The sequence below is a fragment of the Aspergillus versicolor genome (genome assembly GCF_001890125.1).
Source record: "Aspergillus versicolor CBS 583.65 unplaced genomic scaffold ASPVEscaffold_12, whole genome shotgun sequence".
Lineage (NCBI taxonomy): Eukaryota > Fungi > Ascomycota > Eurotiomycetes > Eurotiales > Aspergillaceae > Aspergillus > Aspergillus versicolor.
The window spans coordinates 93,151-119,963 of NW_024467535.1; the positions used below are offsets into that span (position 1 = coordinate 93,151).

At 50.9% G+C, this 26,813-nt stretch overlaps 7 protein-coding genes across 7 annotated transcripts; 3 read left to right on the plus strand and 4 right to left on the minus strand.

Moving 5' to 3' along the window:
* Positions 1–6: 6 nt before the first annotated feature.
* ASPVEDRAFT_56443 (splicing factor ESS-2 family protein) lies at positions 7–1,428 on the minus strand (the record flags this gene model as incomplete). The annotated part of the gene is made up of 1 exon (XM_040815212.1): positions 7–1,428. The coding sequence occupies one exon, from the start codon at positions 1,426–1,428 to the stop codon at positions 7–9; it is 1,422 nt and encodes a 473-aa protein (XP_040672687.1).
* Positions 1,429–2,125: 697 nt separating this feature from the next.
* ASPVEDRAFT_88196 (uncharacterized protein) lies at positions 2,126–4,666 on the minus strand (the record flags this gene model as incomplete). The annotated part of the gene is made up of 2 exons (XM_040818255.1): positions 2,126–4,077; positions 4,177–4,666. 2 exons carry the CDS (start codon positions 4,664–4,666, stop codon positions 2,126–2,128), a joined length of 2,442 nt encoding a protein of 813 aa, XP_040672688.1.
* Positions 4,667–5,951: 1,285 nt separating this feature from the next.
* On the plus strand, positions 5,952–6,800 carry ASPVEDRAFT_346988 (uncharacterized protein). The gene has a single exon (XM_040810883.1). It carries the CDS (start codon positions 6,081–6,083, stop codon positions 6,420–6,422), a length of 342 nt encoding a protein of 113 aa, XP_040672689.1. The 5' UTR covers positions 5,952–6,080; the 3' UTR covers positions 6,423–6,800.
* A 2,070-nt stretch (positions 6,801–8,870) lies between these two features.
* ASPVEDRAFT_56445 (putative RNA polymerase II transcription elongation factor (Ctr9)) lies at positions 8,871–14,458 on the minus strand (the record flags this gene model as incomplete). The annotated part of the gene is made up of 5 exons (XM_040815213.1): positions 8,871–9,382; positions 9,410–11,600; positions 11,675–12,616; positions 13,225–13,540; positions 13,611–14,458. 5 exons carry the CDS (start codon positions 14,456–14,458, stop codon positions 8,871–8,873), a joined length of 4,809 nt encoding a protein of 1,602 aa, XP_040672690.1.
* Positions 14,459–14,954: 496 nt separating this feature from the next.
* On the plus strand, positions 14,955–17,033 carry ASPVEDRAFT_46293 (NADH kinase POS5). Its single transcript, XM_040813518.1, has 3 exons — positions 14,955–15,439; positions 15,490–15,604; positions 15,658–17,033. The coding sequence occupies exons 1-3, from the start codon at positions 15,295–15,297 to the stop codon at positions 16,724–16,726; spliced, it is 1,329 nt and encodes a 442-aa protein (XP_040672691.1). The 5' UTR covers positions 14,955–15,294; the 3' UTR covers positions 16,727–17,033.
* Positions 17,034–18,566: 1,533 nt separating this feature from the next.
* Positions 18,567–21,233, plus strand: ASPVEDRAFT_141787 (serine/threonine protein kinase CLA4; the record flags this gene model as incomplete). Its single annotated transcript, XM_040807778.1, has 3 exons — positions 18,567–20,609; positions 20,664–20,763; positions 20,821–21,233. The coding sequence occupies 3 exons, from the start codon at positions 18,567–18,569 to the stop codon at positions 21,231–21,233; spliced, it is 2,556 nt and encodes an 851-aa protein (XP_040672692.1).
* Positions 21,234–22,133: 900 nt separating this feature from the next.
* On the minus strand, positions 22,134–26,490 carry ASPVEDRAFT_33186 (uncharacterized protein; the record flags this gene model as incomplete). Its single annotated transcript, XM_040810698.1, has 4 exons — positions 22,134–23,990; positions 24,050–24,199; positions 24,476–24,850; positions 24,907–26,490. The coding sequence occupies 4 exons, from the start codon at positions 26,488–26,490 to the stop codon at positions 22,134–22,136; spliced, it is 3,966 nt and encodes a 1,321-aa protein (XP_040672693.1).
* Positions 26,491–26,813: the final 323 nt, after the last annotated feature.

Sequence of the window (26,813 nt, forward strand, 5' to 3'; positions counted from 1 at the left end):
GAGAGTTCATTTCTGCTTCCTCGACGCCGGTGTCCACATATCCCTTAGCGTAGATGAGGAAGATGACGTCTCCCGCTTGGGCGTACTTCCCATTCTGGACAGGAGCTTCTGCGCCGCCGGCGTCAGCATTTTATTTGTGCTACTAGAGCCAGGCGTGGCTGAACCAGGAGTGCGGAGTCCAAAGTCCAGCCTTGGACTGCCCGCAAACCGAGGTGTAGCTGTGATGGGGGTTTTGGTGGTCTGCGCGGCCTTTTCGGCCCGTTTTGTGCGGGCGACACGGTTAACCATGCGGTGGTGAAGATCCTCCCGGTGACGGTTCTGCTTGATCTCGAATGGATTCGGGGTTGCGTCGCTTTTACCTAGGATACGGAGGTCATTGAGTTCGGACTCAGTGGCGTTCCGGGATGGGGCAGGTTCGGGTTCGGGCTCATCTTCATCAACAAATGCATACCCGTTTACCCGCGGTGTTTCGCCGCCAGTGTATCCTGCTTCTGTCTCTGTCTGACGTGGCCTGCCCGCAATCGCATCTTGAATCGCCGATATCGATGGCGAGGGCGGCGGGTGGTTGTTGGCTTCCGAGGAGCCCTCTTCTGGAAGTCTAGTATTCTGATATACGACCCGCTTAGGGCCGGCGCGCGAAGTAGCCTCGGCCTTCTGTTGGATAGTCACGAACGAGTCTTCGACGGACGAAGGTAAGAACATCAGCGAGTTTTCCGCCTCCATCTTCCACCCATCGGGCTTGGCAGGCCGAGCATCAAAATCCGTCTTGATGGCAACTTGTTTCTGCTCATCTGGGTTGCCACCCTGCGCTTCTATACGTTTCGTTTCGCGTTGTCGGTGGGCAATCTGCCGTGCAGTCGGAATTTTGTTCCCGCTCCAAAGCCAAGCATATTTCTCTCTATGTTTGATATTCTGTTTATCCAAGAGTTTGTTAAAAGACTCGTTATCCTCGCTGGTATACTTGGATTGAAAATCAAGCAGACCCATTCTGGAGACATCTGGACGGGTAGTTTTTTGCGTTGTCTCCGTGTCTGTTGTAGTCGCCGCCGAAACGACCGACATGGGCGTATCGCCACCCCAGCCTGTCGGTGTATCCCCAGGAGCTCCTGCACTTTTGAATCTCGGAGTTATAGACCCTGAATCAAGCTGAGGCCGAGACCGCTTCGGGGTATTCATCAGATCCGTAAGCTTCTTCCTCGAACTTGTAATCCATTCCTTATCTTTGGAGTCTAGCGCTTCGAGGTATTCCTGTTTCACTTGTGATTCTAATAGCCCCGGGAAATAGTCTCGCGCAATAATATGCGATAGCGCATCGGTGTAGATATCTTCATCAAGAACGGTGGAGGGACGTTTGATCCGTTTTGGGGGAGGCGGCGGCATTAAACTCGTCTCGTTGTCGCGCTTGATAAGCGTTTTGGGGGAAGACATCGCGGAGATGGATTGAGGAGGCGTGTCTTCGTGGAAAAAATCTCGGGTATCTCCATAAAATCGATGGCGTGTGTGTAGGAAATGAGACAAAAGACCTCACTTGGAGGCAATGTGATCAAGGCGAAATGAGGCAGCATATTTTGGACTGGAAGGCGGTATAGCCCACCGCCAATAGGATACCGCCTTCCAGTCTGAAGTTGATAGCTTAATGCTTTGTGGTCATTTTGAGTAGTATATAGTAACAATGAACGGCCGACCGACTGTCTGATGCCTCTATGTATAATGAAATAGATCCAGACCTCGACAAGTAACGCTGACAAAACCAAAGACAAAAAGAAACCCGAATGATTGATGTTAATATATCCCAATACAGCCAATTTTCCGGTCCGCCCATGCCCAAGAATAAATACTATGTAATACTCCCTCGATGTTTGAACCATTTTCTTTTTGGAAACAGACCGCTGAGAAATGCTAAGATAAATGCAAAAGTACTCGTTAACGACCGCATGAAATAAAAGGTTACGTCAAAAGAAATTCATCGCAAAAGATTGTTGTAATGCAGGTCAAAATGGGAATTCATAAAGTCGTTGAAAGGTGTATGGCCGATTGATGGAGAGCCGTGAGGACTCCCAGATTAGGGAGTCAAGAGACCCGTCTTCGATAGGCGGCCAAAAATGAATCCAAAGCGAGACGAGGGTTAGGTGTTCGCAGGCGAGGGAATTTTCGGACATGGAAAGAGGGAGTATGATGTCGTCCTACCCTTCTTCCGATTTGCGCTCTTTGGAGGAAGTTCGGGTCTGACAGCCTTGTTCACCAGGGGAGCAGCCTCAACTTCAGATGTGGACTTGGCACGGTCGTGAACAGTGGCGCCCATCAGCTTTGTGGAATCAGTGCTGTTGATGCTCTCTGGGCGGGACATTATTTGTGATTCGATTTCCCGTGCCAGGCTTTTTGTCTGCCGGTGGTTGGAGGAATGGGAAGAGGAGTCCTGGTGCACCAATTCGGACTGTTCCCCAGGAAGCATAAGATCCGAAGTAGAAAAGTCGCGGCTGCTTGCAAGGCTGTGTACAAGTTCTGGCACGCTCGTAGTGGAAACAGATGAGCGATGTTTCCGCACGATTGAAGCAGCACGGGATAAGATTAGACTCTCCTGGGAGTTATATTTGCTTATGGGCGAGAAACTGCTTCGAGGAGACACAGGTTGCTCTACAGCCTGAAACCCACCCTGTGAGCAAAAGGAGAAGTGTCGATCTGATTCCCCATCAGCCGCGATATAGTCCTCGTACATCGTATCGGGGGAGATGTGTTTAGTCAGAGCTCCTGACAGCACTGAAGAACTGACTGGCCGCAAAAAGACTCCATCTTTCTGGGTACCTATCTCACCCCCATACCCAGCACTAGACCGCGTTATAGCTAAGCGGGAACTCGGTGCTGAGCGCGAAGCACTGGGGTCCAAGTCAGGAGTCGATAGCACCAACGTGCTGTGGTATTTTGGGTCAGAAAAAGACACCGAAGGCTGTGTTGATGATGAGACACTTGGGTTGGATTTCGTAACAGTAACCGCGGTTCCATCTTTTCGAGACTCGTCTAATGAAGCGCGACCCCAGTCGAAATCAGAATTTGACTCTGCTGCGTGTTCGTAGCAGTAGTCAATATCATCTTCCCAAGATTCATATATTGTCTCGTTGATGGTTTTCTGATGGACCGATGATTGTCGTCGGAGTGCAGTTTGGGTGGCTCGGTCGTCATGCGGCGTGTGGGCTCGATCCGGAGAATGTTGAGGAAGAGTGGGTGAGCCCAATGCCTCGGAAAACTTCTTTGAGAGTTCCTGCGCTACATTAATGGACAGGTGAGATTTTGGGGCGACATTTGTTTTAGGCGACACTTGACTGCCCAGAGTTCTTGAATAATCCGATTGCCCAGACTCCGGGCTGTCATGCCAATGTGTTGCTTCGTCCTCCTCGGGAACATCCTCCAATTCTGAGCTGGGACTTGTGAGGGCCGACACAGTTCTCGCATCCATAGTTTCATTGTTGGGATTAGTGGTGATCGCATGGCCTAGGGTAGAGTGGATCATGCCCTCCAAATTGAGGCTTGCTGGCGAAGAGGCTGGCATGGAGTCATCATCTGCGTAGTATGTATGCTCCGGATATGGCTGTTGTTGAGAGTCCAAGTCCAGGATCTCATCAATTACTCGGGGTGAAGGTTCCGGGATCTCAGGTGATGACGCTAATCTTGGCGACGAAGCACGCGGTGGTGAGGCAGGTGCATCAACTCGAGGGTGCCTTGATACAGGGCGCGAAAAGTTCTCAAAAATTCGTGATTCTCGTAGGGGTCGCGAGTCTAGTTGGCGTGGGCTAGTAGACCTCTCACCGGGCGAACGTGGTGGACTAGCCGGTGACGGGCTAAAGTTGTCGTGACCGATCACAAAGTGTGAGAGATCCTCAGCCGAAAGGCTTCGCAAATTGATATCATCTGCCCGGATGCCTTTGAGATTCGTGACAGGCTTCTGGGATGCCCGGATGGCGGAGAATTCCGTAACCAAATCGTTCTCCCGGGTCTTACCTAGTGACTGGAACTGAGCCGGGCTGGTGTGAGTTAGGTGGTGGAAGTCGAAAGGATCAGAAATCAGGCGCTTCCTCTGCTCATCTATACAAACCCAATAAGAGACGTGTTATTAAAGATCCCCGGGAGAACCATATTTGTACTTCCCGCAGACTCGGAGCTGGGGAGGAGGAGTGCACTTACGGGCATCATTCGACCGTGCCTTATGGTGACGGCTAAAGTCGAAGCGAGATTTCTCGCGCTCCATTTCCTCTTCTTCCTCCGGGGTAACAACCATATTGACCTTACTCCCTTGACGGCGCAGTATCCGGCTTCCACGTAGGAAGAGTGACTTGGTTACGCTTTCATGCCGGTCGTGGCGTGCACCGCCTGCGGGAACAGCGCGGTCTTCCTGCGCGGAGGGCAAGGGTGCGTTCTCCATAGATGTCATTGAAGAGGAGGGAGAGCGACGCGACGAGTTCATGGAGGTAGATGTAGAGGTCGTGGTGTTGCTCCTCGAACGCCCACTGAAGACGGACAATCTTTTAGGGCTCTGAGTATGAGCAGTTGACCTTGAGCGCATATGGACCGGATGGTCGGGGGTGTCACTGCTGGATGCTCCGGTGGACGGCCGGTCGAAATCCTGCGCCGTTGGGCGAGGGGCTGAAACAGAAAAGTGAGGACTCAAGGGCATGGTGGAACAACCTCGGTATCACACACAAAGTCCAAAAGGGCCGGGACAATCTGGTGGTCTTTGTTCAAGCCAACAGGTGGTCGCTAGAGTAGGGCCGGTTATTATGGTCACGGTTACGCCTTGGATTGGTATGGCCGGGCCCTGACATGGACCATGGTAGTAAGATGAAATGAGACAATGGGATTGACCGACGAAAGGGGAGACGCTAAGTATATAAACGGGAGCAAAGTCGGAAAACAACAAGAGAAGGGAGGGGGGGGGGTGTCAATTGAAGTAAAGCTGAAGGAATGGAACGACGACTGTCAGACGACAGACACAAGACGAGAAGTCTGGATCAGAAACAATTGGAACCTGGTGGAGGAAGAGTGCACTAGCCCCCGGAGCGACAGCGATGATAGTGGCCAGGTTGGGGAATCTACAACACAGATTCAGAGTAAAGAAGGAATGGACGCGACAATGGTGAGGGAAAGGAGGGGAGAATGAGTGAGCTGCACGGAGTACAGTTGAGTGAGGATAACTTTGGGGAATGAAAAGGAGAGACAGAGAGGGAGGAAAGAGAGCGAAGAGCGAAGGGAACAGAAAAAAAAAGTGGGATAGTCCGCGTTGATGAAGAGCAACAAGTAGTGAGGGAATATCCGTGGTAATAATATTATTTACTGGAGAGGCAGGGAAAATAAAACTCCTATAGTCCAGCCGATAATAATAATAATAATAATAATAAGAATAAGAATAATAAGAAAATATGACCACAACACTCCGGAGGACTCTTCCTTACTACTGGATGGTGTGCGCAAGTCGCTCTCTGGATGGGGATCCATGGCAGCACAGCATCGCTTTGTTCAGCCTCCGCCAGTCTCGACTTTTGGGTTGATGCGCTCTTTCAGAATTCAGATAGTTACGCCTACTTATTCCAGGTGGGAGTCGCATTCGTACCCATGTCGACGCCACAGATTCACTTCCCGACCTGTGCCATGGCAAGGGAAACAGCTCCAAGCCTCCAACTCGTAGGAAGCGGCCAGGGACAGGCGACGGCAAGCTCCTGCATTAACACGTACATCAGGAGTCTCAGGCGACAAGGGGGATGCGCCGACGCAGTGTGTACGGCGCAGGGACCAGGAAACCGCAGTAATACCGTCCCTCGCCCACCTCCGAGGTGACCAGCGCGCAAGTCGTCGACTATTTTGATGATTGTCGCCCAAGTTCCATGGTACAGACGGCGTGCCCCGTCAGTTGAACGCTGATCGATCGGATCCCACCTCTCCATCGAGATAACCCTCGACGTCGACAAGAGACACAAAAGCAGTAAGAAACCTCTGTAACAGGCAGCGGCCGGGGAGACACGCCGCACGGCAGGGATGTGACATGAACTTCCCGCCCCAGCCTTAGCCTCCACCAGGTGCGAATAAACTAGGAGATGGGCTGCTCCTGGCGTGGGCGGGCTGGGATGTGGCTGGCCGTTGCATCGACGCTTATCCTCTTGGTTGGAGCAGACAAGTTACAGAGCCAGAATTTGGAAATTCCGACCATGCAGTTCCAGACTCGCTCTGCATCCCACACGGACTATGTTGGGCAGGTATCGGCGGTGGGTTCGAACCTCTGGAGTTCTGGTTCCCTTTGGATCTGGTGTTCAGGAGGTCGGAAAGGGGAAAAAGAAGGACCATCACCGCCCGATAGGCCCTTTGTCGCGAAATTATCTCGACTGAAGCGGGAACCAGAGAACGAAGCTAAGCCCAAGAGTCCCAAAGATGGGGCCTGAGCAGGAGTTAGCGCGAGAGTTAGTGTCTTGGTGAGTGGGCGACGATGCATCGAACCTCCATGGAACTGGAAGATTGGCGTGTCACCACCGCAGCCAACATCACAAACAGCGGCTATTGCGAGCCCCGGGGGACGGAGAGAGCGTGGGAGAGCCCTGAGACTGTTGGCAAACTCAATTTCTCGAGTCTCATGTTCGCAAAACTTCTCACAAGCTGGCGAACGGTGGAAACCACAGCCAGAACATCCGAGGATAAGACCCGACGCGGTCCACGGCAAGTCGAGGAAGAAGCAAAAATACAATTCCACAACACAGAAAACCAAGCGTGGACGTCAATTGGAAGTTAATCCAGGCACGTCTGGATCGTCATTCGCTTCCACTCCCGATTTTCAACGTTCTCTCCACCCGAGGCACGAGACCAAGCCCGTGAGTGGCCGCCCAAAAATTGTTGTTTTTAGCGGGATCCTGCGACTTGAGGCGATTGTCGCGTCGGTGTCGCATCCATCTTTTCAGAGACGCTCGCGAAACTCTTCGGCGCTGCTCGCCTGCTCGTCAACCGTGGTTCGCGCCCGTCACTCTTGATTGACTGCGAATGCGATGGGAGGGTCTTGGCGGTGGGCGACGATCGTCGAGTGCCATCTTCAAGAAGCGAGATGTCCAGAACTATTACAATCATACATAGACTACATGGTGGCCAAAGTTTGCTGACCAGCGCCTGGTGTATATTTCGTAGACCAGGAATAATAATAGTTAACTAACTCATGCGCCATCGCGTAATCGCGAGCCCCAAATCTGAAGACAATCGGCTCCAGCCTCGGATCGGATGTCAAGCTCAGCAGTCAGCATGTGTGTGCATCGGCAGTTCGCCATCGACAATTGTCGAAATAATATGATCCATCCAACGATGGATCTCGCTGGATCATCAAGCACGAGACATGTCCAGCCCGGCCTTCCTGAAATAGAAGAGACAACAACCTCAAACATCCTGGAGCCAGGCACATGCGCAACCAGACGCAGGATGACGCAGTGACACGAGGTGCTGCTCGCCTGCTGGCGATCACACCGCCAGAGAACCAGGTACCTGCAGCCAGCACGAGTCGCTTCCTTTGGATATGTCATCTGTAGCTCGAGATATTGCTTTTTCTTCTAGCTTCTATAGTCCATGACCGCTCTGTCGGGCTTGCTGGTGTTTACCCGAGACATCATACGTATTTTGATTCCTGTCAAAGGAAAATCATCCTATCTGTCAGACTGTCACTGTCAGGCTCCCACGCCGGATTGTTGGGTTGGACACTTGGACTCCGCCTCGCGATCGAAATTCCCTCGTTGATCCACACAGTTTCAGTTCCTTACTCCATCAGGATGGGCCTGGACAACCGACAAACATGTCGTTCTGTCCTCTTGAGCAAGTCTGTGCTGCACAGTTGCGTCGACCGGCGTCTGAATTCGAGCTCCAGTGGCAGGGAGACAAGCGACGCTCGTGGACTTTGACCGACAAGGACCGCGTGGCCATACCAAACAATGCATCCCGACAGGTCGAACTCCCGGGTCCATCCCCCTACGGCACTGGTTGGACAAGGATGGGCCGTCTTCCCCAGCTTTCACAAGGAATTGCTCCAGGCTGGCAGACATGATTCCCTGGGTCTCGGTATTATAGCTCGGTCGTCAGGGGTTGTCACCGTCCGTCGTCCAGGGATCGGTTAATGTGGGCGTGTCTTGTTTCCGCCTGAAAGGGGGGGGATGCATTCTTGTTTCGGCCAACCACAGAACACATTATCCGAATTGATGAGGATTGAGCTGAGATCTCGCCGAGTTACTAAGTTAGGATTCAGGATGAGGAAGATCCTTCCCTCGCAGGCTTCCTTAGTGTGCCCGTGTTCGTCGAGTTCTTCCTTCTGGGTAAACCCGACAATCATCCGGCCAGTTGAACCCCCGTGCTCTGCTGCCAATGACCGCACCAACGTCTCAGATCTGAACCTTAACCACCACTTTGAAGTTTGAACTCTCAAGAAATTACGCCCGGAGTACGAAGTAGACCCGCCATTGATATCCCCGTTTAGACATTGTTGTGTTCTTCACAACCCTCACCGTGGGAGACTAGAGGCTACTGAACTTGGTGAGCTAAGTAGGGGTACTCCGTGCTGCGCCAGAAAGTCGCATCTCTGAAGTCTCAGCATGTAACCGAGCCTCTGGTATAACTATACTACTCATATATACTGCGTAGTGCAGTGGCCGTGTTTTATCAATGAGGGAAAAGTTAGGTCCAGCACCTGTAATTCAATTTTGCTTACATGCACGCATTAAAAGAAGCTCGAGTCTGGAAATACACTCATCCCAACGCCAAATATATATCATATGGGATTAAAAACAATGAAAGTGTCGAAGAAATGTAAACTACATAGTGATGAAATCGAAAATAAATGGGTTGAAGAACGCAGCGAGCAGTCTTGTCTACTCATCGCCATCCTTCATCTCCGTGTCCTCTTGTTCGCTGAACAAGCCCCCATCATCGCCACCATCATCTCCAGCTGGTTGAGCGACATCTTCTTCTTCATCATCGTCGTCGTCGTCTGCAACCCGTCTCGTCACCTTGGCTCTGCGCCTTTGTACGACTTCCTCTTCCCCTTCATCATCATCACCACCTGTCGGCGTAGCAGCAGCGGGTTCGTCATCATCATCTGAATCAACCACCATTTCAGAACTCTTATACTTGCCCTGTGCCTTTCCAGCACTAGGAGGAGCACCCCTAGACCTTCGCTCCAACCGTCTTTTCTTCTTTGGCGCGCTTTCCTCCTTGCCACTCTCATCAGACTCAGAGCTACGTGCAGCCCCGGCCTCGCCCTCATCGTCATTAATGAAGTCATCCTCGGTACGGCGTTGCTTCTTCCTCTTGCCTGATGTTGCAGTCTTCTTCTTCCTCTTAACCTTTTCGCCCGTCTCGGACTCAGTCGTCATATCAGCTTCTTCACGCGCCCGTTCCTCATCCGCACGCTGGGCGGCTAGCTTCTGAGCTTCTTCGACGAGCTGTTGTCGCTCCTCAGCAATACGTTGTTTCCTCTCGCGCTCTTCCTCCTGGGCTTTTTGGACTTCTTCCTCGCGACGGCGGATCTCGGCCTCACGAGCTTCACGAGCTTGCTGAAGCTTAGCGGCGTTCTTCTCCTCGTATTCCTTCTGGCTTTGAAGGGCTCGGTCAAGCTGCTTGATAATCGTCTTGGACATGTTGGCACGCTGCTCCAGAGACTCAGCCGGGTAAGGCGGGTTCTTGACCTGGGCGATACGCTCGAAGGTATCCGCTGCCGTGCGGAGGCCGTCGGCTGCGTCTTGGACGTCTTGCACAGTCCGCTGTGTTTCGGGGAGACTGTAGGTTAGAGAGGCGATTTGGTTTTGGACGAAAGCGACGTTGAATTCTAAGTGGGCCTGGCTAGGTGCGACGGAGTGCGCACGCTCCGTGTAGTCCAAGGCTGTTTTCATTGCTGCGAGATTCATTTCCTGCTTGCCTTTGAGAAGCCAGACACGACCGAGACAGGCTAGGATCTGTGCGTCGCGTGCCCGGTCCTTTGATAGGGCTGCCTCGTAATGTTCGATCGAGCGTGTGTATTGACGTAACTCCGCATAGACGTGACCCAGATTTAGGAAGACGCTGGCATCTTTAAGGGAGTCGCGGATTTTGGAGAATATGTGTACTGCCGTGCTCAAATCCTTCTTGTCATCCACAAGCGCAATTGCAATGCCCTGTGCCGCGTAGGCGTTCCGAGGATCTAATTGAAGTGCCTTATCGAAGAACTCAACAGCACGCTCGTACATCTTGCGACGCTTCTCCTTCTCCTGGTCCGTATCACGCCGCATGTCTCTGGCAAAGAGTAGATGGACGTTGCCCATCCCGGTGAGGGAGTATCGGTCATGCTTGTCAAAGTACTGCAGTGTATGCTTGTGATGCCTCTGTTCATGGTCCTCTGCAATGTTTGCAGCCCGTTTCTTGGACTTGCTAAGATACCACCCAAATAACGCACGGACTTCAAGATTTGTCGAATCAGTCTCATAGAGCTTAGCCATCTTCTTTGGCCCTTCGTCTGTTGGGCTACGGCGGAGAGCAAGGTATGTTAATCGCGCGTTTGCCTCCGTGTAGTCGTTGTGGCGTTCCAGGAGACCCTCGTAGATCTTCTTCGCCTCGTCTGGCATATCAGACGCCTCATATACCCGGCCAAGGTTGTAACTTATTGTTGTAACCAGCGCATCAGTGTCAAGCTCACTCTCTTTCTCTTGCGATCGAACACAAGAGTCAAGTGCTGCTTGGAACATGTTGCGAGCTAGGCCCAGCTTCTCGCTCTGGTACATAAAGCAACCAATGTTGTTGAGAAGTTGCGGCGGCAGATTCACTCGAAGTGCAGCCTTGATTTCCTCCTCGTCTTCGACGTTCTCGGGGCGTTCTTCATCCGGTATATCCGCCAATTGAAGTTCTTCCAGTTGCGTCAAGCACTGCATGCTCTTATCTGGAGCAGACTGCTCATACAACCGCGAGAGATACACCAAGACAGACTCGTCTGGTGTGATCTTCTTACTTTCATCCTTCCACAGCGCGCGAACACCTTCGAAAAGGGTTATGGCTTTCTTGATTTCCGCTGATTTATCTTCTTTGCTCCCGCTTCTCTGTACTGCGAATACATCTTCCGCATTGAGAGCTCCTAGGAGCATCATGCACTCCGGATTCTTTGTTTGTTGTATGATCTTCTCCAACTGGAATTTAGCCCCGTCATAGTCCTTGTTAGACACCTGCATCTGTACGGAGCCAAACTTGGCCGGAAGATATCCCCTGTCGCCACCTCCCCGAGCCTGATCGGAGCGACTGTAGTATTCCGCTGCTTTAACTAAATCGCCCTCATAATGGCATTTTCGGCCGAGCAAGTACCATCCGTCGCTAGCTATCTGCATGACATCGGTGTTTTCAATTGATTTGCGAGCAAGGGTGTCGACAGTCGAATATGATTTTCTCAAGAGGAAATAACTGCCGAATAAGGCGCAGGTCATGGGATACTCCTTGTCCAACTTGAAAGATTTCTGGGTGTATTGAGTCATTGCCAGTTTGTACAAGGAACCGAACGCCGGGTCCGTAGTAGCATGCCGAGAGCTATCGTAGAGATAGTATACCGCGAGGAGGATGTTGGCAACTTTCGAGTCAGGGTTCTAAGAAACGAAACGGACAACCGAATTAGTTCCATCGTAATGACCAGGAGATATACTATAGTGCTGCAACATACCAGTGCTAGGGCACGTTCCCAAGCCACCTTAGCTTGATCCTTGAAGCCCAATTGCCATAGACAACACCCGATGCCAATCCGAGGATCTGGGTCACTTAATCCAGGCATTCTCACCAGGGCTTTCTGGTACCCTTCCAGCGCCTCAGCATAGCGTCCAAGAAGATAATGCGCTCTTGCCCTCCCAAGAATGGCCATGACGTTTCTACCCCCAAACGCTTTGGAGGACTCATCAAATTGTTTGAGAGCTTGTCGCAATGATTCCACCCTTTCTGAATTATCAACAGTTCCAGGTCGTACCGGTCGGGGGGGATGTAAAGAGGCGCGCAATAATGATAGAACGCCACGAGCGAGGAAAAGTGGCGGAAAGGACGGGTTCAATCGTGAAGCTTCGTTCAGTATTCCCGTCGCTTGCTGGATGTAGTAGTCCTTGGTCCTGGCTTCTGTGCCTAAACCACCATCTGATATCACCCGGGGGGCCTCTCGGCCTTTCAGCAAATAAAGCCAACATACCCAACCCAGTAACCCGAGCTTCTCCTTCGTAGCACCTTGAGCAACTGACGCGAGGCCCTTGTTCAGGATGTCAATCGCGTGGTCAATCTGCTTTTGTTTGGCATAGGCGAGCGCTATGATTACCCAGAAATTTTTCGCCGCCTTTTCATTCTCCAGAAGCGTGCAGAGTTCGGTTGGGTCGTCGGGGAGCCCTTCAAGACTGACCTCGACTTCGCTATCAAGTGTGGATGCGGGAATATCGATGGCAGATGGAATGTCAGAGAAGCGGAGATTGGCCAGAGATCCGGTCGTAGGAAATGCATCCCCATTCATACCGTTTGCATAGCCATTTTGTAGAGACGCCATGGCGGCCGTGTGTGAACTTCTCCAATCGACAGCGCGAGCTTTAAGACGCGGATATGAAAGTTCGGTCGGAGAATGGAGTAGGAGGGCCTGACGTTAAAAAAAACTCAACTCATACTTGTTCCATAAGTGAGATTAGACAGACGATATTAGACGGGTTCGCTGGCTGCGTAACAAAGTGAAAGAGTGAGGGCGCCTTCACTTCTCTGTAGCTGTTACTGCTCTGGTTCGCGATGAGGACAATGATTTGGAATTTTAATGCCTGAGGCCTGAACAAGCGGATCTGTGGCTGGTGCACAGCCAATTTGTGGCGTCAGCTCTCAATATCCGGATCTCCTGTATGCAAGTTCTTAAAACCGTGGGTGTTTATAAATACTCATCACAACTTCTCTATGATTTAATTGTTCATTAAAATAACTCCTGTATATCCTTTTCATTCAGTGCGTTGACCCCTGAACAGGAAAAAAAAAAAAAAGTTTAATTATAACCCTTGAGAACCAGTAAAAAAATACCTAAGTGATCAGTCATAAGAATAGGAGTAGACATTATTCATAATAAAGTCATAATAAAGTCAAAGTTATAGGCAGAGGTTCAGGGAGAGGGCTCTGACTCTAAGCGACCGGGTTCAAGAGCCCTGTAAGTTTAGGAACCCGGCAGAGAAAAGCGAGGCCGAATACCACCCTAAATATCCGACTGACTTCAGTCCAATGCCCCAAGCGGACATGGGCCTCGGCATATCCGCATTTGCCTGCATCTAACTGAGTTTGATCTTCATTGCCAACCTCGATACTACCAGCTAGAGCGGATGGGAATCTTCCGGTTTCAAAGTATTGCTCGAGTAACACATCCTTTTCCGTCCAGCGGGCTCTAAGCCAGGCATCAAACTCCTGCTGGTCATCCAGAGGTATATCTGCAACTGCAAAACGCCTCCAGTACATGTTGACGGAAGTCGGTGGGCGTCCTTGTACATACGTTGACCGAAGGGTGAAATATTTGTCAGCGTAACTACCCCTTCTGTTCCATAGAATTAAGATCGTTAGTTAGACTTAGGCTATACGTATATTAGAGAAGCATCGTGACTTACGGAGGGCCTTCATAGCCAATAGTGCAGTCATATACCCAGTCAACGGTTCCTCTCAACTGCTGTAAGCAGAAAAACAAGCCAGTCGAGCGAGGAAGAATCTGATGTTGAAGGGGTGGGAACGAGTTTTTAGCACCATAAGCATCGCTTCGTCGTTTAGTGTTTAGGGAGAGGTTTGTTCCTTCCGGGAATATCAAAAGCCACATAGGATCATACTTCGGCGAGTCCGAATCAGAACCCCTATGGTGAGTTTTCAGTTTCTCCAAGCGGTGCTGCAACCGGGGTTTATCAGACAGCCATTTTCGGGCCATGAAAATGAAGCCATAGAATGTCATGCCTTGACCTATGACGGGTATATATTTCAGGGACTCCTTAAGAATGATGAAAATGCGGCCATGCATCATGTTCGCATAAGCAATCCACCAAAGGTAAATCCAATCGGTGTACACCTGGTGGTTCGCAATCATGACGAGTCGCTCGGGAAAGGTTGTCTTTAAGCGTCCATCGCTTGCAATGTGGATGTGCCCGCGTACACTCTCGTCGCCGCTAACCCGAACATAAGTCGGGCAGCCCCATTCGGTAAGGGCTGTAATGACCAGCCCAAAAGATCTTTTGGTGGATGCCATCCAGGCGTAATAATAATGTTTCTTGATGAAGTACAAAGGGGAACCGACTAACTGCGTTAACAGAATAACAACGCAGCAGCAATTGAACCAGGTTGCGAGAAGCAAAGAACGCAGCACTTGCATGGGTATCCCATGCTTGAGGCGTGGTTCGGCATCTCTAGAAGCCTGGGTATGTTCTTTCGTGCCCGCCGCCGGCTTCCGCTGCCGAACCTCTGTTCCGTTCATGATGGTGGGGGATCGTATTGATGGGTGGGAAAGCACGACACTGTTCTTCTCCAGGGAAAGAGGACTGCAACCACAGTTAATTTGAATCCTTGGAGAATCATCACGCGACCATTCTGAAGGGAGCCTCCTGCTCCCAAGGCTCGGTGAATGGGTGCAAACGGCTGTGTTTACTTACAAGGCGAAATACTCTAAGAATAGGACTCACACGAACGAGACGAGCGGAGAACAAGAGATGGATGGATGGACTAAGGCTAGGCCATTTCACATTTCACCCGGAAGAAGATAAAGGAGAAAATACAAGAATGACATCCCAGAAATCACATGGAAGAGTTGAAGGAGTTGGGAAGTCCAAGTCTTGATGAATGACGGCTGATGCACCCGATCTTGTGGACAGCCTAACTTCGGCTAGCAAGAAGAGCAGGCGCCATGGACTGTGCCATGACGTTGGGAGCTGCTAACTTTGGCTAAGCCCTCAGGGCGGTCAGAGCCAGAGATCGCCGATCATTCTGGGGAATTGGAGGCTTCAACTCTGCACTCGATAAGCAGGCGTTTCAGCCTTGAACTACTCAGTGGAGGCTTTTGTTTTTCTCTTGCACCTATCTCGGGTTTCTCGCTCACATTTGTACAGAAAAAGATGACCGCTTTTCGGATATAAGTACCTCTTGCCAGGCCGAACCCTATCTCGAATGCTGCGCGAGAAAATGTCAAGAGAAACTTCAAGCACGACACTCTAGATACCACAGGTTGACGATTAAACCGACGCCCTCTTAATGATAAATTCTGTGTTCTGCCAGCCCCAATAATAATAAGAGTCGAAAGCCGCCACTTTCAGCACGATGCGGTCGGTGATAAGTCGGCTGCAATCATTGAGGAATCCCACGCGGAAATTATCATGGACTCGGAACTTTTCAGGCTCCCTAAAGCGACTAGAAATTAGAGACGTTGATACGCTCCCAGAGCGATTAATTCCCAGATATCATGGTGCGCATCAGCTTTTAAGACCATTACGTTCGTCGCTAACAAACGGCTAGAGTCGAACGAGAACGATCTCCTTTCACTTCAGTGGCCCGCGGCCCCCAGAAACATTTTTGTCGTGAAGAAAGACTGCGCGCCAGAGGTCACCCGATCGTTAATTGAATTCATCAGGTACATCTTACAATGTGTTAGGAACGCATACGCTAATCGTTTCGGGCATCTAGTCACACAGCATCCACATATCCGTCACTTGGCATCATTTTAGAACCGAGTGTAGCAGAGGAAGTACACTTGTCGTTGCCGTTCCCCGTTTATTCGGCTTCCTTAGAGAAGCTGCCCTGTGCATTACATAGGAAGGTGGATCTCAGCGTTACCCTAGGCGGCGATGGAACGATTCTACATGCTTCCTCCTTATTCGCCACGTGCGTCAATGTTCCACCGATGCTATCGTTTAGCATGGGTACACTTGGATTCCTGGGCGAATGGAAGTTCAGTGAATATAAGCGCGCATTTCGCGAAGTGTACATGTCCGGTGCAGGAGTGGGAGACCGCGCTTCTGCCCTTGGGGTTCCTCACTCCTTGGGTGCCGAAGAACGATCAGAAGTGATAACGGGATGGTCGTCAGTTCGCGGCAAATCTATGGGTTTTAATCGAGGTGCCCGTATTCTGATGCGGAACCGCCTCAAAGTGGCGTTGTTTACTGCCGATGGAAAACCCGCAGTAGCAGATAAGTGTTCAGAACCCGCCCAAGGTATAGGAAGTGAGGGACTGTATGTGATGAATGAAATACTCATCCACCGCGGAAAGGAGCCGCACCTTGCCATTGTGGATGTATATGTGGGAGGAAGGTTTCTCACAGAAGCTGTGGCAGACGGCATCATCATTTCCACGCCGACTGGAAGTACAGCATACAGTCTTAGTAGCGGAGGCAGTATCGTTCACCCTCTTGTGCCAGCAGTACTCCTAACACCAATCTGTGCTCGAAGCCTCAGCTTCAGGCCCTTAGTTCTGCCGGCTAGCACACCAATTACGCTTCGTCTGAGCGAGAAAAACCGAGGACGGGAACTGGAAATCAGTATCGATGGTGTCAACATGACTCAAGGGATGACAGCTGGAATGGAAGCTCGGGTGTGGAATGAAGAGATGCGGCACGGCAAAAATGAATGGCAGGGCGGGGCGCCGTGCGTGATGCGGAGGGTCATGGGCAGCGAGGCTCATGATAGCGAAGCCCATGATGGGTGGGTAGGAGGACTGAACTCGTTGCTTAAATTTAACTACCCATTCGGGGAGTAGCAAATTAAAAATGGATGGAGCTCTGGTCCGTCTCTGTATACTTCGGGGGAATCACCCCCAACTCATATACTATGTATCTATTATTCTCTAATATCCTCAACAACCCCTTCACGAACACCCCCATGTCGAAGTACTAGTCATTCAACCATCCAAGAATACTCTTACGTCAACGGCCCCTTCAAAGCTCAAATTCCATCCGTTTGACCTAAGAATTGATTAAGGGGTAATATCGGAAACCTGTGGGCCTTTCCTCTGAACCGATCTTTTTGGTGGAGCACAGTCAGTATCCGTAACCCAAGCTTCAAATACGTATACTGCAAGTAAATTTAGCAAAATTCTAGACAGCCAAGACCCGAATTGCTGTTGTATGTATCAATATCCATATCGCTTTTTCATCACAAGTGCCAGATCCGAGGCGGGCTTGTAAATAGTCTGCCTGAACATAAAATATTAATAACAGGCCTCCGGCCTCCCCTTAACAAGGGAGGACTCCAGTTATCCGTTCATGATGAGACTTAACAGCGAGAATTCCGAAATCCGGATCAGATCGCTGTTTCAATCAAGGTGAAACATAGCTCTTCGGTCTCTGCTCACCAGAGTCTGAATTGAATAACAAATCAGGATTTCGGACAATAATAATAAGTTCGAATCGAGCCACCATTGGGCACGAACTCCTTCATTGGAGTTAGAGCCCAGTATATTCCTCTGGGACTCGGATACTATTGCTGAGTCTCCCTGTTCCATGTCAGTCTGTGGCATACCAACAGTTCGCCTTCTGCTCAAGTTCGTTGGGTCTAAACCTGCCAGCAGCTATGGTTAGCTATGTGGATAGAAAATGTCTGAAATGATAAGCATTGGATTACAGAAACAAGAAAATAAAAGTATGAACTGAATGAGACAGGGCCAGCAAATTAATAATAGGGAGTTGGCGGCAAAGGGAAAGGAGTTTTCTCTCGAAAGAGCCGCCGCCCCCTTCAGGGATTCTGGAGCCTCGCACCCCAGCCAGCGGTGGTGAAACCTCTCAGTTGCCATTCGATTCACCTTTTGCTCTCGCTCCCCTCCTAGTCCCTCTCCGACCCAAGGCTCTCTACCTATCTTGAAAACGCCCTTAAAGCTGCCATTTTAACGAGTGCTTTTTACTCACGTCTTTCCCTCTTCTCCATCTACGTCCCTTGTTGTCTGTCGCTTCCATTTTGCCCACCGCCAGTGTGCAACCACCCCCCCCACCCCCCGCTCTTTATTTCCCAGACACCCAAATTTGGCCCCTGCTCCTCCCTCACCGCGTCTGAACAAAAGGAGAATTCGAGACGTGCACCTCGCGCTCGAAGCATCCTCGCAAGCGCGGGGATTCTTTCCTTGAGACTCGAGTCCTCTCTGCCACAGCGTGGGTAATCCCGGATTTACGCCCAACCCCTTTTGTTAGAAACCCTCCCGTCTACCCCAGCGTTGACTGGCTGATCCGGTTCCCCTGTGACATTGGATCCAGGTGCAAATGCGCCCAAACCTTGGATCGCCAGTTTGGTTCTGTCGCAGAACCTCCATTTTCGACCTCCTATAGTTGCTAATGACCTTGATAGTTACGGGTGCGGTTTTTGAGTCCTTTACCGACCCTCCTCGTTCGGCCCTCTTTCTCTCCCGTCTCTGAGGTGATCCCGCCTCTTGGGGCGCCCGCCATCCGAATCATCACCCAAAATGGCTTCCTCTTATGGAAAGTAAGTCAGCACGGCCCTTTTCCCGCTGGCTGCCCCTGATTGCAGTTGTCACTATGACATGCGACGCATCGAAACATATATTTTGATACCCTTCAACGGCGAGCCAACTGACCGAATTGTCCAGCGGCATGTATTCCGCAGACCAGTTTATGAATCCCGGGCCTGCCCCTCGCCCACCGACCGACCGTCCTAAACTTAACCTCGCCGCAAGCACCTCCGGTGTAGCAACATCGTTTGGCCAGATGAACATTGATTCGCCAAGCACCCCGACGACCGCTAACCTGTCGCTGTTTCCCAACACCAGCAGCCCATCCCTCGTTCGGACAAAGACAGATCAATCAGGGCCGGCAGGATACGGTGTTGTCAAAGAGGGGTATGTGCGCTGTAAAGAGGACAAGTTCTTAGCTACATGGAATCAGCGATTCCTAATTCTTCGCGAGTCTCGCCTGGATTTTATGAAAAATGAGGCCGGAAAGGTGGTTCTCTCCATTCCCTTATCCGCAGTCACAGGCGTCTCTCGTTCGGAAGATACACGGATGGCGTTTGAAATTATTCGTTTAGCCAACCCGAAAGATGCTACCTCGAAGTCGGCCCTACTCACTCGCGATATTCCCACAAAAAGCTTGACCTGTGAGGTCAGAACCGATGAAGAGATCTACGACTGGATCGACAAGATATACGAGCGCTGCCCCGGAATGGGTGGTGTGAGCAATCCTACAAACTTTAGCCACCGCGTTCACGTTGGTTTTGATCCGCGGACAGGGGCTTTTGTTGGTCTACCCCCAGAGTGGGAGAAGCTTCTGACTGCGTCCGCAATTACTAAGGAGGACTACAAGAAGAACCCGCAAGCTGTGATCGAGGTGCTCGAATTCTATTCTGACATCAAGATGCGTGAACAAAACCCACAATACTACGCTGGCCTGGGCAATACATCTGGTCAGGCGAAACCATATGGCAATAATTCAGTAGGCGGTTCGATTGCCCCTCCAAGACCACCCCCACCGGCGCCTGCGCAGCGTTTAGACAGTGGCCAATCATACTCCAGTCGCTCTGCATCTTCTGGCCACACTCCGAGCAAATCCGGCTCAGATAGGGCTACGGAACAGCAACAACAACTAGAAAAGATGAAGGAATTGGCTGATCAGGAACGCCGAAGAGTAGAGGAAGACCGCCGTAACAGACAGCGTGAAGAGGATCAGAGCCGACTTGAACAGGATGCCTACAACGCCTCTCTTCCGAAAACTCGTGTCCCCCTCGCCAAACAAGAACTCGGAGGATATGGAGGATCTGAGCAATCGACGAATGACCGTTACAAGCCGAGCCGCCCTGCTCCGCAGGCCCCAGGCTCTACCCGCCAGCCTCAAGATCCCTCCCGCCAGTTAACAGCCCAACGACCGGCACCATCACCACCAACGACTTCAGGGCAAAGGCCTGGAGATTATTCGTCCAATGGAGCGTCGCGGGGCCCAGGCTCACGTTACGATGATCAATCCAATGCCAGGCATCCTCCCCCAGATCCTCGCGCTCAAGCCTCAGCACCCCGCAGCCAGAACAATGGCAAGCCGCAACAGGCACACGGCCCTCCTCCCAGCAAGCTTCCCGCTCCTGTACAGCCCGTAAAGCCTTTGAACATTGCCAACAAGCAAGCGCCTAAGAATAATGCCCCGGATGGTGTTCGACAGGCGGAAGCTGCTCTGACTAAGAAGGCTGATCCTCATAAGAAGGAGGTCCGCATGTCGGCTATGAGTGAAAACGAGGTCATGGATAGGCTGAGGTCCGTCGTGTCCAAAGACAACCCAAACGAATCCTACAGCAAGCAACGAAAAATCGGACAGGGTGCTTCTGGTTCCGTGTACGTTGCGCGGGTTAAAGAAAACGCGACATCTGGTGTCGCTCGAGAGCTGTATCGCCAGTACGGCCCACGTTGCCAGGTTGCAATCAAACAAATGGACCTGCGTAGTCAGCCTCGGAAGGAGCTGATTGTTAACGAGATTATTGTCATGAAGGATAGCCAGCATGCCAACATTGTTAACTTCTTAGACTCCTTCCTGCAAGAGCAGAGCAATGAACTTTGGGTTGTCATGGAGTTCATGGAGGGTGGGGCGCTTACTGATGTTATTGACAATAACCGTGTGATCCAGGAAGACCAGATTGCTACAATCTGTACAGAGGTTAGTATTTTACGTCCTCATTTGACTAGAATGTTTATCTGACGAGCACATCAGACTTGCAAAGGATTGGCACACCTGCACAGCCAGAGTATCATTCATCGTGATATCAAGAGTGATAACGTTCTTCTTGACCGCGCTGGCCATGTTAAAATTAGTAAGTCAACCCTCCCCATTAGCTGGCAATTATTGGAGGTACTAACGAACTATACAGCGGATTTTGGGTTCTGTGCCAAGCTCACCGAAACCAAGAATAAACGTGCTACAATGGTCGGTACTCCATACTGGATGGCACCCGAGGTTGTTAAGCAGAAGGAATATGGCCCTAAAGTTGACTGCTGGTCGTTGGGCATCATGGCTATTGAAATGATTGAGTCTGAACCCCCGTACTTGAACGAGGAACCCCTCAAGGCTCTTTACTTGATCGCCACCAATGGTACCCCTCGACTCAAAAGTCCAGAGAAGCTCAGTAAGGAGCTTAAGTCTTTTCTCAGCGTTTGTTTATGTGTGGCTGTGGACAGTCGTGCCACCGCACAGGAGTTGCTGGAACATGATTTCCTCAAGATGGGCTGCAGCCTCGCAAGTCTCGCAGAGTTGCTCCGTTGGAAGAAGAACACAGGCCAGTAGTGATTTACAACTTCTCCGCTTTGGGCCCCAAGACCCTTAGACCCATCGATTTCTCATCTCCTTACGATTTACACGTCTTGCCCCCACGCACATGTGGACGACATCTACGCGTCGCTGAAACTTACGACATGTGAACAATTTCTGCTTTGAGTGATATCCAACCCGCTAAACTTCTCACTCTCCCCGCCGCTTGGCATTGATAAATTCGGCGTTTTCTTTTGGCGTCTATTCTCGTTTCGTTCTTCCTCCCTTCAAAACCCGCATTGACATGAACGAGCTTGGTTTTGCTTTTTGCGTCCGTGTCACTCATGATTACCTTAAATAGTCAGGGGTTTAGTTCCAATCTGGGGAGAAACTATCTTGTCTTATCTCTGTGACGCTGATTATGACCAGCGTCCGTCCCCACACATGGCGGCTGCGCATTCTGCAAACGCATACACTTGACTAAACATAGGATATTACCCACCCGTTTTCTTCTAGCGATGAGTCGACGGAAAGAAAATTGTTTAGAGCCAGCAACTATCTAGGCATTCAAGAGAGCAACTTATAATACATAGACCCATTGATTCCTGGCTAGGATGTAAGAGTGGGGACAGAACCGGTTTCGTTTTTTTTTTTTTGAAGGCCCTTTTTCATGGCGTAATAGTGTATCTCTCGAAGCTTTTCCCAACAACTAGAAAAAAGGAATGATAACAGGAGTAATAAACGTATAATCGTAGGCATACATACGTACATATCATGATACAAGAACTGATCTAACTAAGCCATAAGGTGTACTATAAACCATTATGGAATCCTGGCATGCAAATAGTACGGCCAAATTGAGAGGAAACCAAGTAGATAAAAAAGAAATGAAAAGAAAAAGGAATAAAAGGAACATACTCTATTGTTATAATTCCCTTATTCCTCGGCCGAATCGGCGCTCGCCTCTCGATCTTCGCTAGAGAAACTAGGTTGTGGGCACAACTCCCGAACGAAGACTCTCTGAAGAATAGACTCATCTTCGTCTTCGTCTTCGTGTTCTTGGGGTCCCCAGAGCCCGGCTTTGGTGAGCTGAGCTTTCCATGCCAAGCGGTCCTGGGTCGAGAGATCTGTCCACTGTCGAGCATGGTGGAATGTTGTATGTGAGTTTAGATCTGGTTCTACTTCCGAGACTTCCTCCGGAAACTGAGGGTTGGGATTGGGCGTGTGTGGCTCGACGAGGAGTTCATTGTTTGACGGGTTGCAGGATATGAGAATGGATGTCTCCGTGTCCGGGATAATATCGCGGAGGAGTTGAGGCTGTGGTTCTTCCGGCTCGGTATTTGAGTTTGGAGGTGTGTGTTCAATTGGTGATGGAGTGGGAGGAAAGGTAGGCGCGTTGTATGGCCTTGCAATAGCGGCCCGAATATTAGGCGGTAAGTGCTCCGTTATACCAAGGTACGGAGGCATGACACCCCTGATTTCCGTGATGGCTTGGAGAAGGAATACAACCAACGCAATGGAGAGGAAGGAAGCGAGAGTCCCGGCGAGACCCGTTAAGAATTCGGATTCACCTGGCCGGACAAGGACATAGCGAGGATTGCGGCTTGAGGGTGGTACTGGGGATAGCGGAAATGTATGCACGACGACGGTATTGCCCATGCTCACTGAGGCGAGCTTGACGTATTGTGGAGGTGTCTCTGGAGCAACGGGGCTCGGAGGTGCGCAATGAGAAAAACATATCCTTGTCATTGAGAAGGGATGGACATCACGAAGGGTGGTATAAACCCGAAAAGGAGTGTACCCTGCACTCGTGCGGTGTTGTCGGCGGGAATCGAAGTCTATGGTTAGGACCTCGAGGGATTGATCACCGCCGGAGATTGCGATTATTGATTGTTGCTGGGCATCCGAATTGGCGCCGAGATTACATACATCAAGGCCAAGGCCGAGCTTGATAGATTTGCGAAGCTTGTACTGACGGATGATTGTGGCTTGCGAAGAAGAGGATGATATTGTTGGGCGCAGATCGAGAAGTATGAGCTCGCAGCCCTTGCGGTCTGGCGCATTCTGCAAAAGCAATAGCGTTGTAGGGGAGAGGAACCGCAGCGCACGGAATTTCGCGCGTGCCCCCTTGCCCTTTGGGTTCACTGGAGGAGTATACACGCGTTTCACCTCTGGTGCGGCGTGCGATCGAGTCTCCGGCGAGATGCGACACGTGAAGACATCGAGACCATTGGTATATGCCACCGAGAAAGTGCCATCATCTTCATCCTGACCCGTAATATCAACATCTTCCGCCTCCTCATCACTGTTCAAACGGATTCTTCCAATAACATCGCTTTCTCCCGGCTCCTTCGTGTTTGCATTGAAAAAGACAATTTCGCCTGATGGTGCCAATCCGGTGGTAATCGCCGCAACACGGGTAGCACCCTCTTCTTTCCAAGGCGACAAACGGGTTATTCTCTGGTACGTATCTGTTGTTCCCTTTGGTCCAGCAACTGTCCTGAACAACGACTCCTGGGATAGATTGACTGTTTGCCCTGGTTTAGTCTCTGCGGGGAGTGTAGATTCCTTAGACCCTGTGCGGCGCGGAGGATAATCGATTTGGAAAGATCGTAGATGCCGATTTTTGTTTTGTTGTTGCAAGGCGAGGGAGCTGTTTATGCCGGCGAAGGCGACTATAGAGGTGTCATTTGACTGCACCGCAGCCAGGGAGGTCACTGAATCCTCATCCCGCGAGAGCTCAACGTCGACGACCTCGCTCAGTTCGTGGCGTTTGAACGCGTTCAAAAGAACCTGTACCAACTGTTACTGAAAGCTCACATTATAATGAGTCCGGATGGGTGGGATCTTACAATTTTATTTCCCACGCCACTGCGACTTTCGCCGCCGCCGCCCGCAACAAGAAGAAAGGCATGATTGCGCGGGTCGAAATCAGCAGCGAACAAGGGGCAGGAGAGGGTGATTTTGGCAGAGGGAATGTTGGGCGCCATCTTCAGGACTTCCTGCAAGTCCAATGATGCGATGAGCAATTACTTGGCGATCGGAAGGCGGGCTGAGAGAGCGAAGATGAAGAAGATGAAGCCAAGTTGGCGAATGATGTTGTGGAATGACGTCTCGGCCTGGAACTCTTGGCATGAATTATTCTACAGCTGTATCCGTACATACTCCTTACAAACATTATTGAACATTTGATTATAGCCATATGCCCCGTTTTAAGAACCCATGAGAGAAGATCTGATTTTGAAATATTTCTAGCCGAAGTCCTTAATCTAGTCCACCTCTTGTCCAGTGAACTCGGGCAATCGCTTCCGCACATCTTCCCACGTCTCCTCCCCTTCCACCAGGGACTTGAGGGCCTGCAGGATCTCATCTTCGCTCGCGCGCACCTGCTTTGTCGAGTCGCGGTCGCGCAGCGTAATAGTGCTGTCCTTAACGGACTGGAAGTCGACCGTAACTCCAAATGGTGTCCCCAGCTCGTCATTGCGTGCGTATCGCTTACCGATACTAGCTGATGAATCATCCACGCGGCTGGAGATGCCCAATCGTCGGAGCTTCGTCGTCAACTGTTGCACCAGAGGGCGGAACGCGGGATTGCTCGATAGTGGTACGAGAAGAACTTTAGTCGGGGCAATAACCGGGGGGAAGGATAGAAGCTTGATATAAAGTAAGATAAGAACAGTTCGGGTTGGACAAGGGATTGGAAACTTACGCCGCGTGCTTCATCGCCTTCACGGTACCAGTAGACGTGCTCCATAAGACTGTATAGGATCCGACCGATACCGAATGACGGTTCGATAACATTGGGCGTGTACTCACGGACATTCTCAACACGGGTGCGCTTCTCAATAGTGATAATGTCCTTCTCTAGCTCAACCTTGCCAGACGCAACACCAGTGACATCCACTTCAATTTTGCCACTTTTCTCCAGGTCAAGAGCCAATTTCTCTCGGAGGTCCTGTGATAGGGCATCAATGGCAGCCTCGACGGTCTTGCCATCCTTCTTGAAGCGAGGACCGAACTTCTTCTTATCTAAGTCGATCTGCCATTCCTCAACCTTCAATGGCTCTGCACGAGTCTCACGAACTACAAGGGGGGCCCCAGTCTTGTTTTTGTGAACATTCAGATCATAAGCGCTGCGGTCGGCACATCCAACACACTCAATCCAGCCATAGCTGGTTAGCAGTTCAGCATCCCAGCAATCACACGCATAGTGGGCCATCTCGTTAGCCATGTGCTGGCGGAAGCGAAGCTTGGTAGGATCAACACCGATCTTGAGGAGGAACAATTGAATACGGGCAAGGAAGTATCCGAGTGTCTCATTATCTACCAGCCCAATCTCAACAGCCTTTCCGACTGTCATTGTCTCCGTTTTAGTGCTCCCAGACAGCTGCACGTCTCGGTTGAGGAGGGCCAACTCAATATCTTTAACCTCGTCGAAACGCGCGTGCTTCTTTCCGCCCTCCGGGTCCACGAAATGCTCGATCTCGGCCATGAGGAATTCACGAACACGCAGGAGGCCCGCACGTGGTGAAATTTCATTTCGGAACGACTTCCCAATGGACGCCGAAGCGAAAGGCATCGCCTGCTGGTTGAACTCAAGCAGTTTCTGGAAGTTCAGGAATTGTCCTTGTGCAGTTTCGGGGCGTAGATAGCCAGGCATGTTGCTGCTAGGCCCAATTGAGGTCTGGAACATCAGGTTGAAAGAAACGGGGGGGAGGACATTGCCGCCAGTAACGGGATTTCTGATATCGTACTTGGCAATTATTTGCTCCAATTGGGGACCGTCAAAGTTATCAATCTGCGCCAGCACTTCCTCATAATCCTTGACGACCGCATCATCAAGCTTGATAGCCTCGCTCTTGGCCTTTTTCTTCTTCTTCGCTTCCTTGTCCGTGTCGACCTCAACCTTCTGGCCACGAGCCTCCTTGTCGCCCTTGAGACGGGCCTCGAGCACCTCCTCCACCAAGTGGTCTGCACGGAAGATTTCACCGGTCTTGGGGTCCTTGCACATCCAATCGGCGAATTTTTCGACGTGCCCACTGGTCTTGAGAACCTCCTCCGGAGTCAGCATTGTGCAATCGACTTCGAGCATATCCTCCTCCAGTACAAAGTGTTTCCGCCATGTCTCGACAATGTTGTTTAGAACGGCGCAGCCGGGGGGTCCATAGTCGTACAGGCCGGAGACACCTCCATAGATCTCGAAAGAGGGGGTATAGAAAAGGCGGCGGCGGAGCATAGAATCCAAAACGGCACGGTCAACGGCCTGACCGGTCTTGGTATTTAAGGTAGCCATCACGGATTTCTTGTTTCTTGACTCCTGGAGAACGGCGCGAAGGGTGGGAGGGGTGGAGGAAAAGTGTTTTCTGCTGGCGGGGTACCAACAAGAAACAGTTCGGCGGGGAAGAAAAGAAAATCGAATGGGCGTTTGAGTCATCCGCGGACACGTGAGCCGTTCCTTGATAGACTCAAGGAGGCTGAAACCGGCCGAAATTAGAGGAAACGGAGGGTTAATATGGATATAAAGACAAGCATGAAGTATTAACGAGCGGATATGCAAGAGAATGCGCTCAAATTCTCGCTTTAAACGGAAATAGAGGAAATTATTGAAGCTTCCAG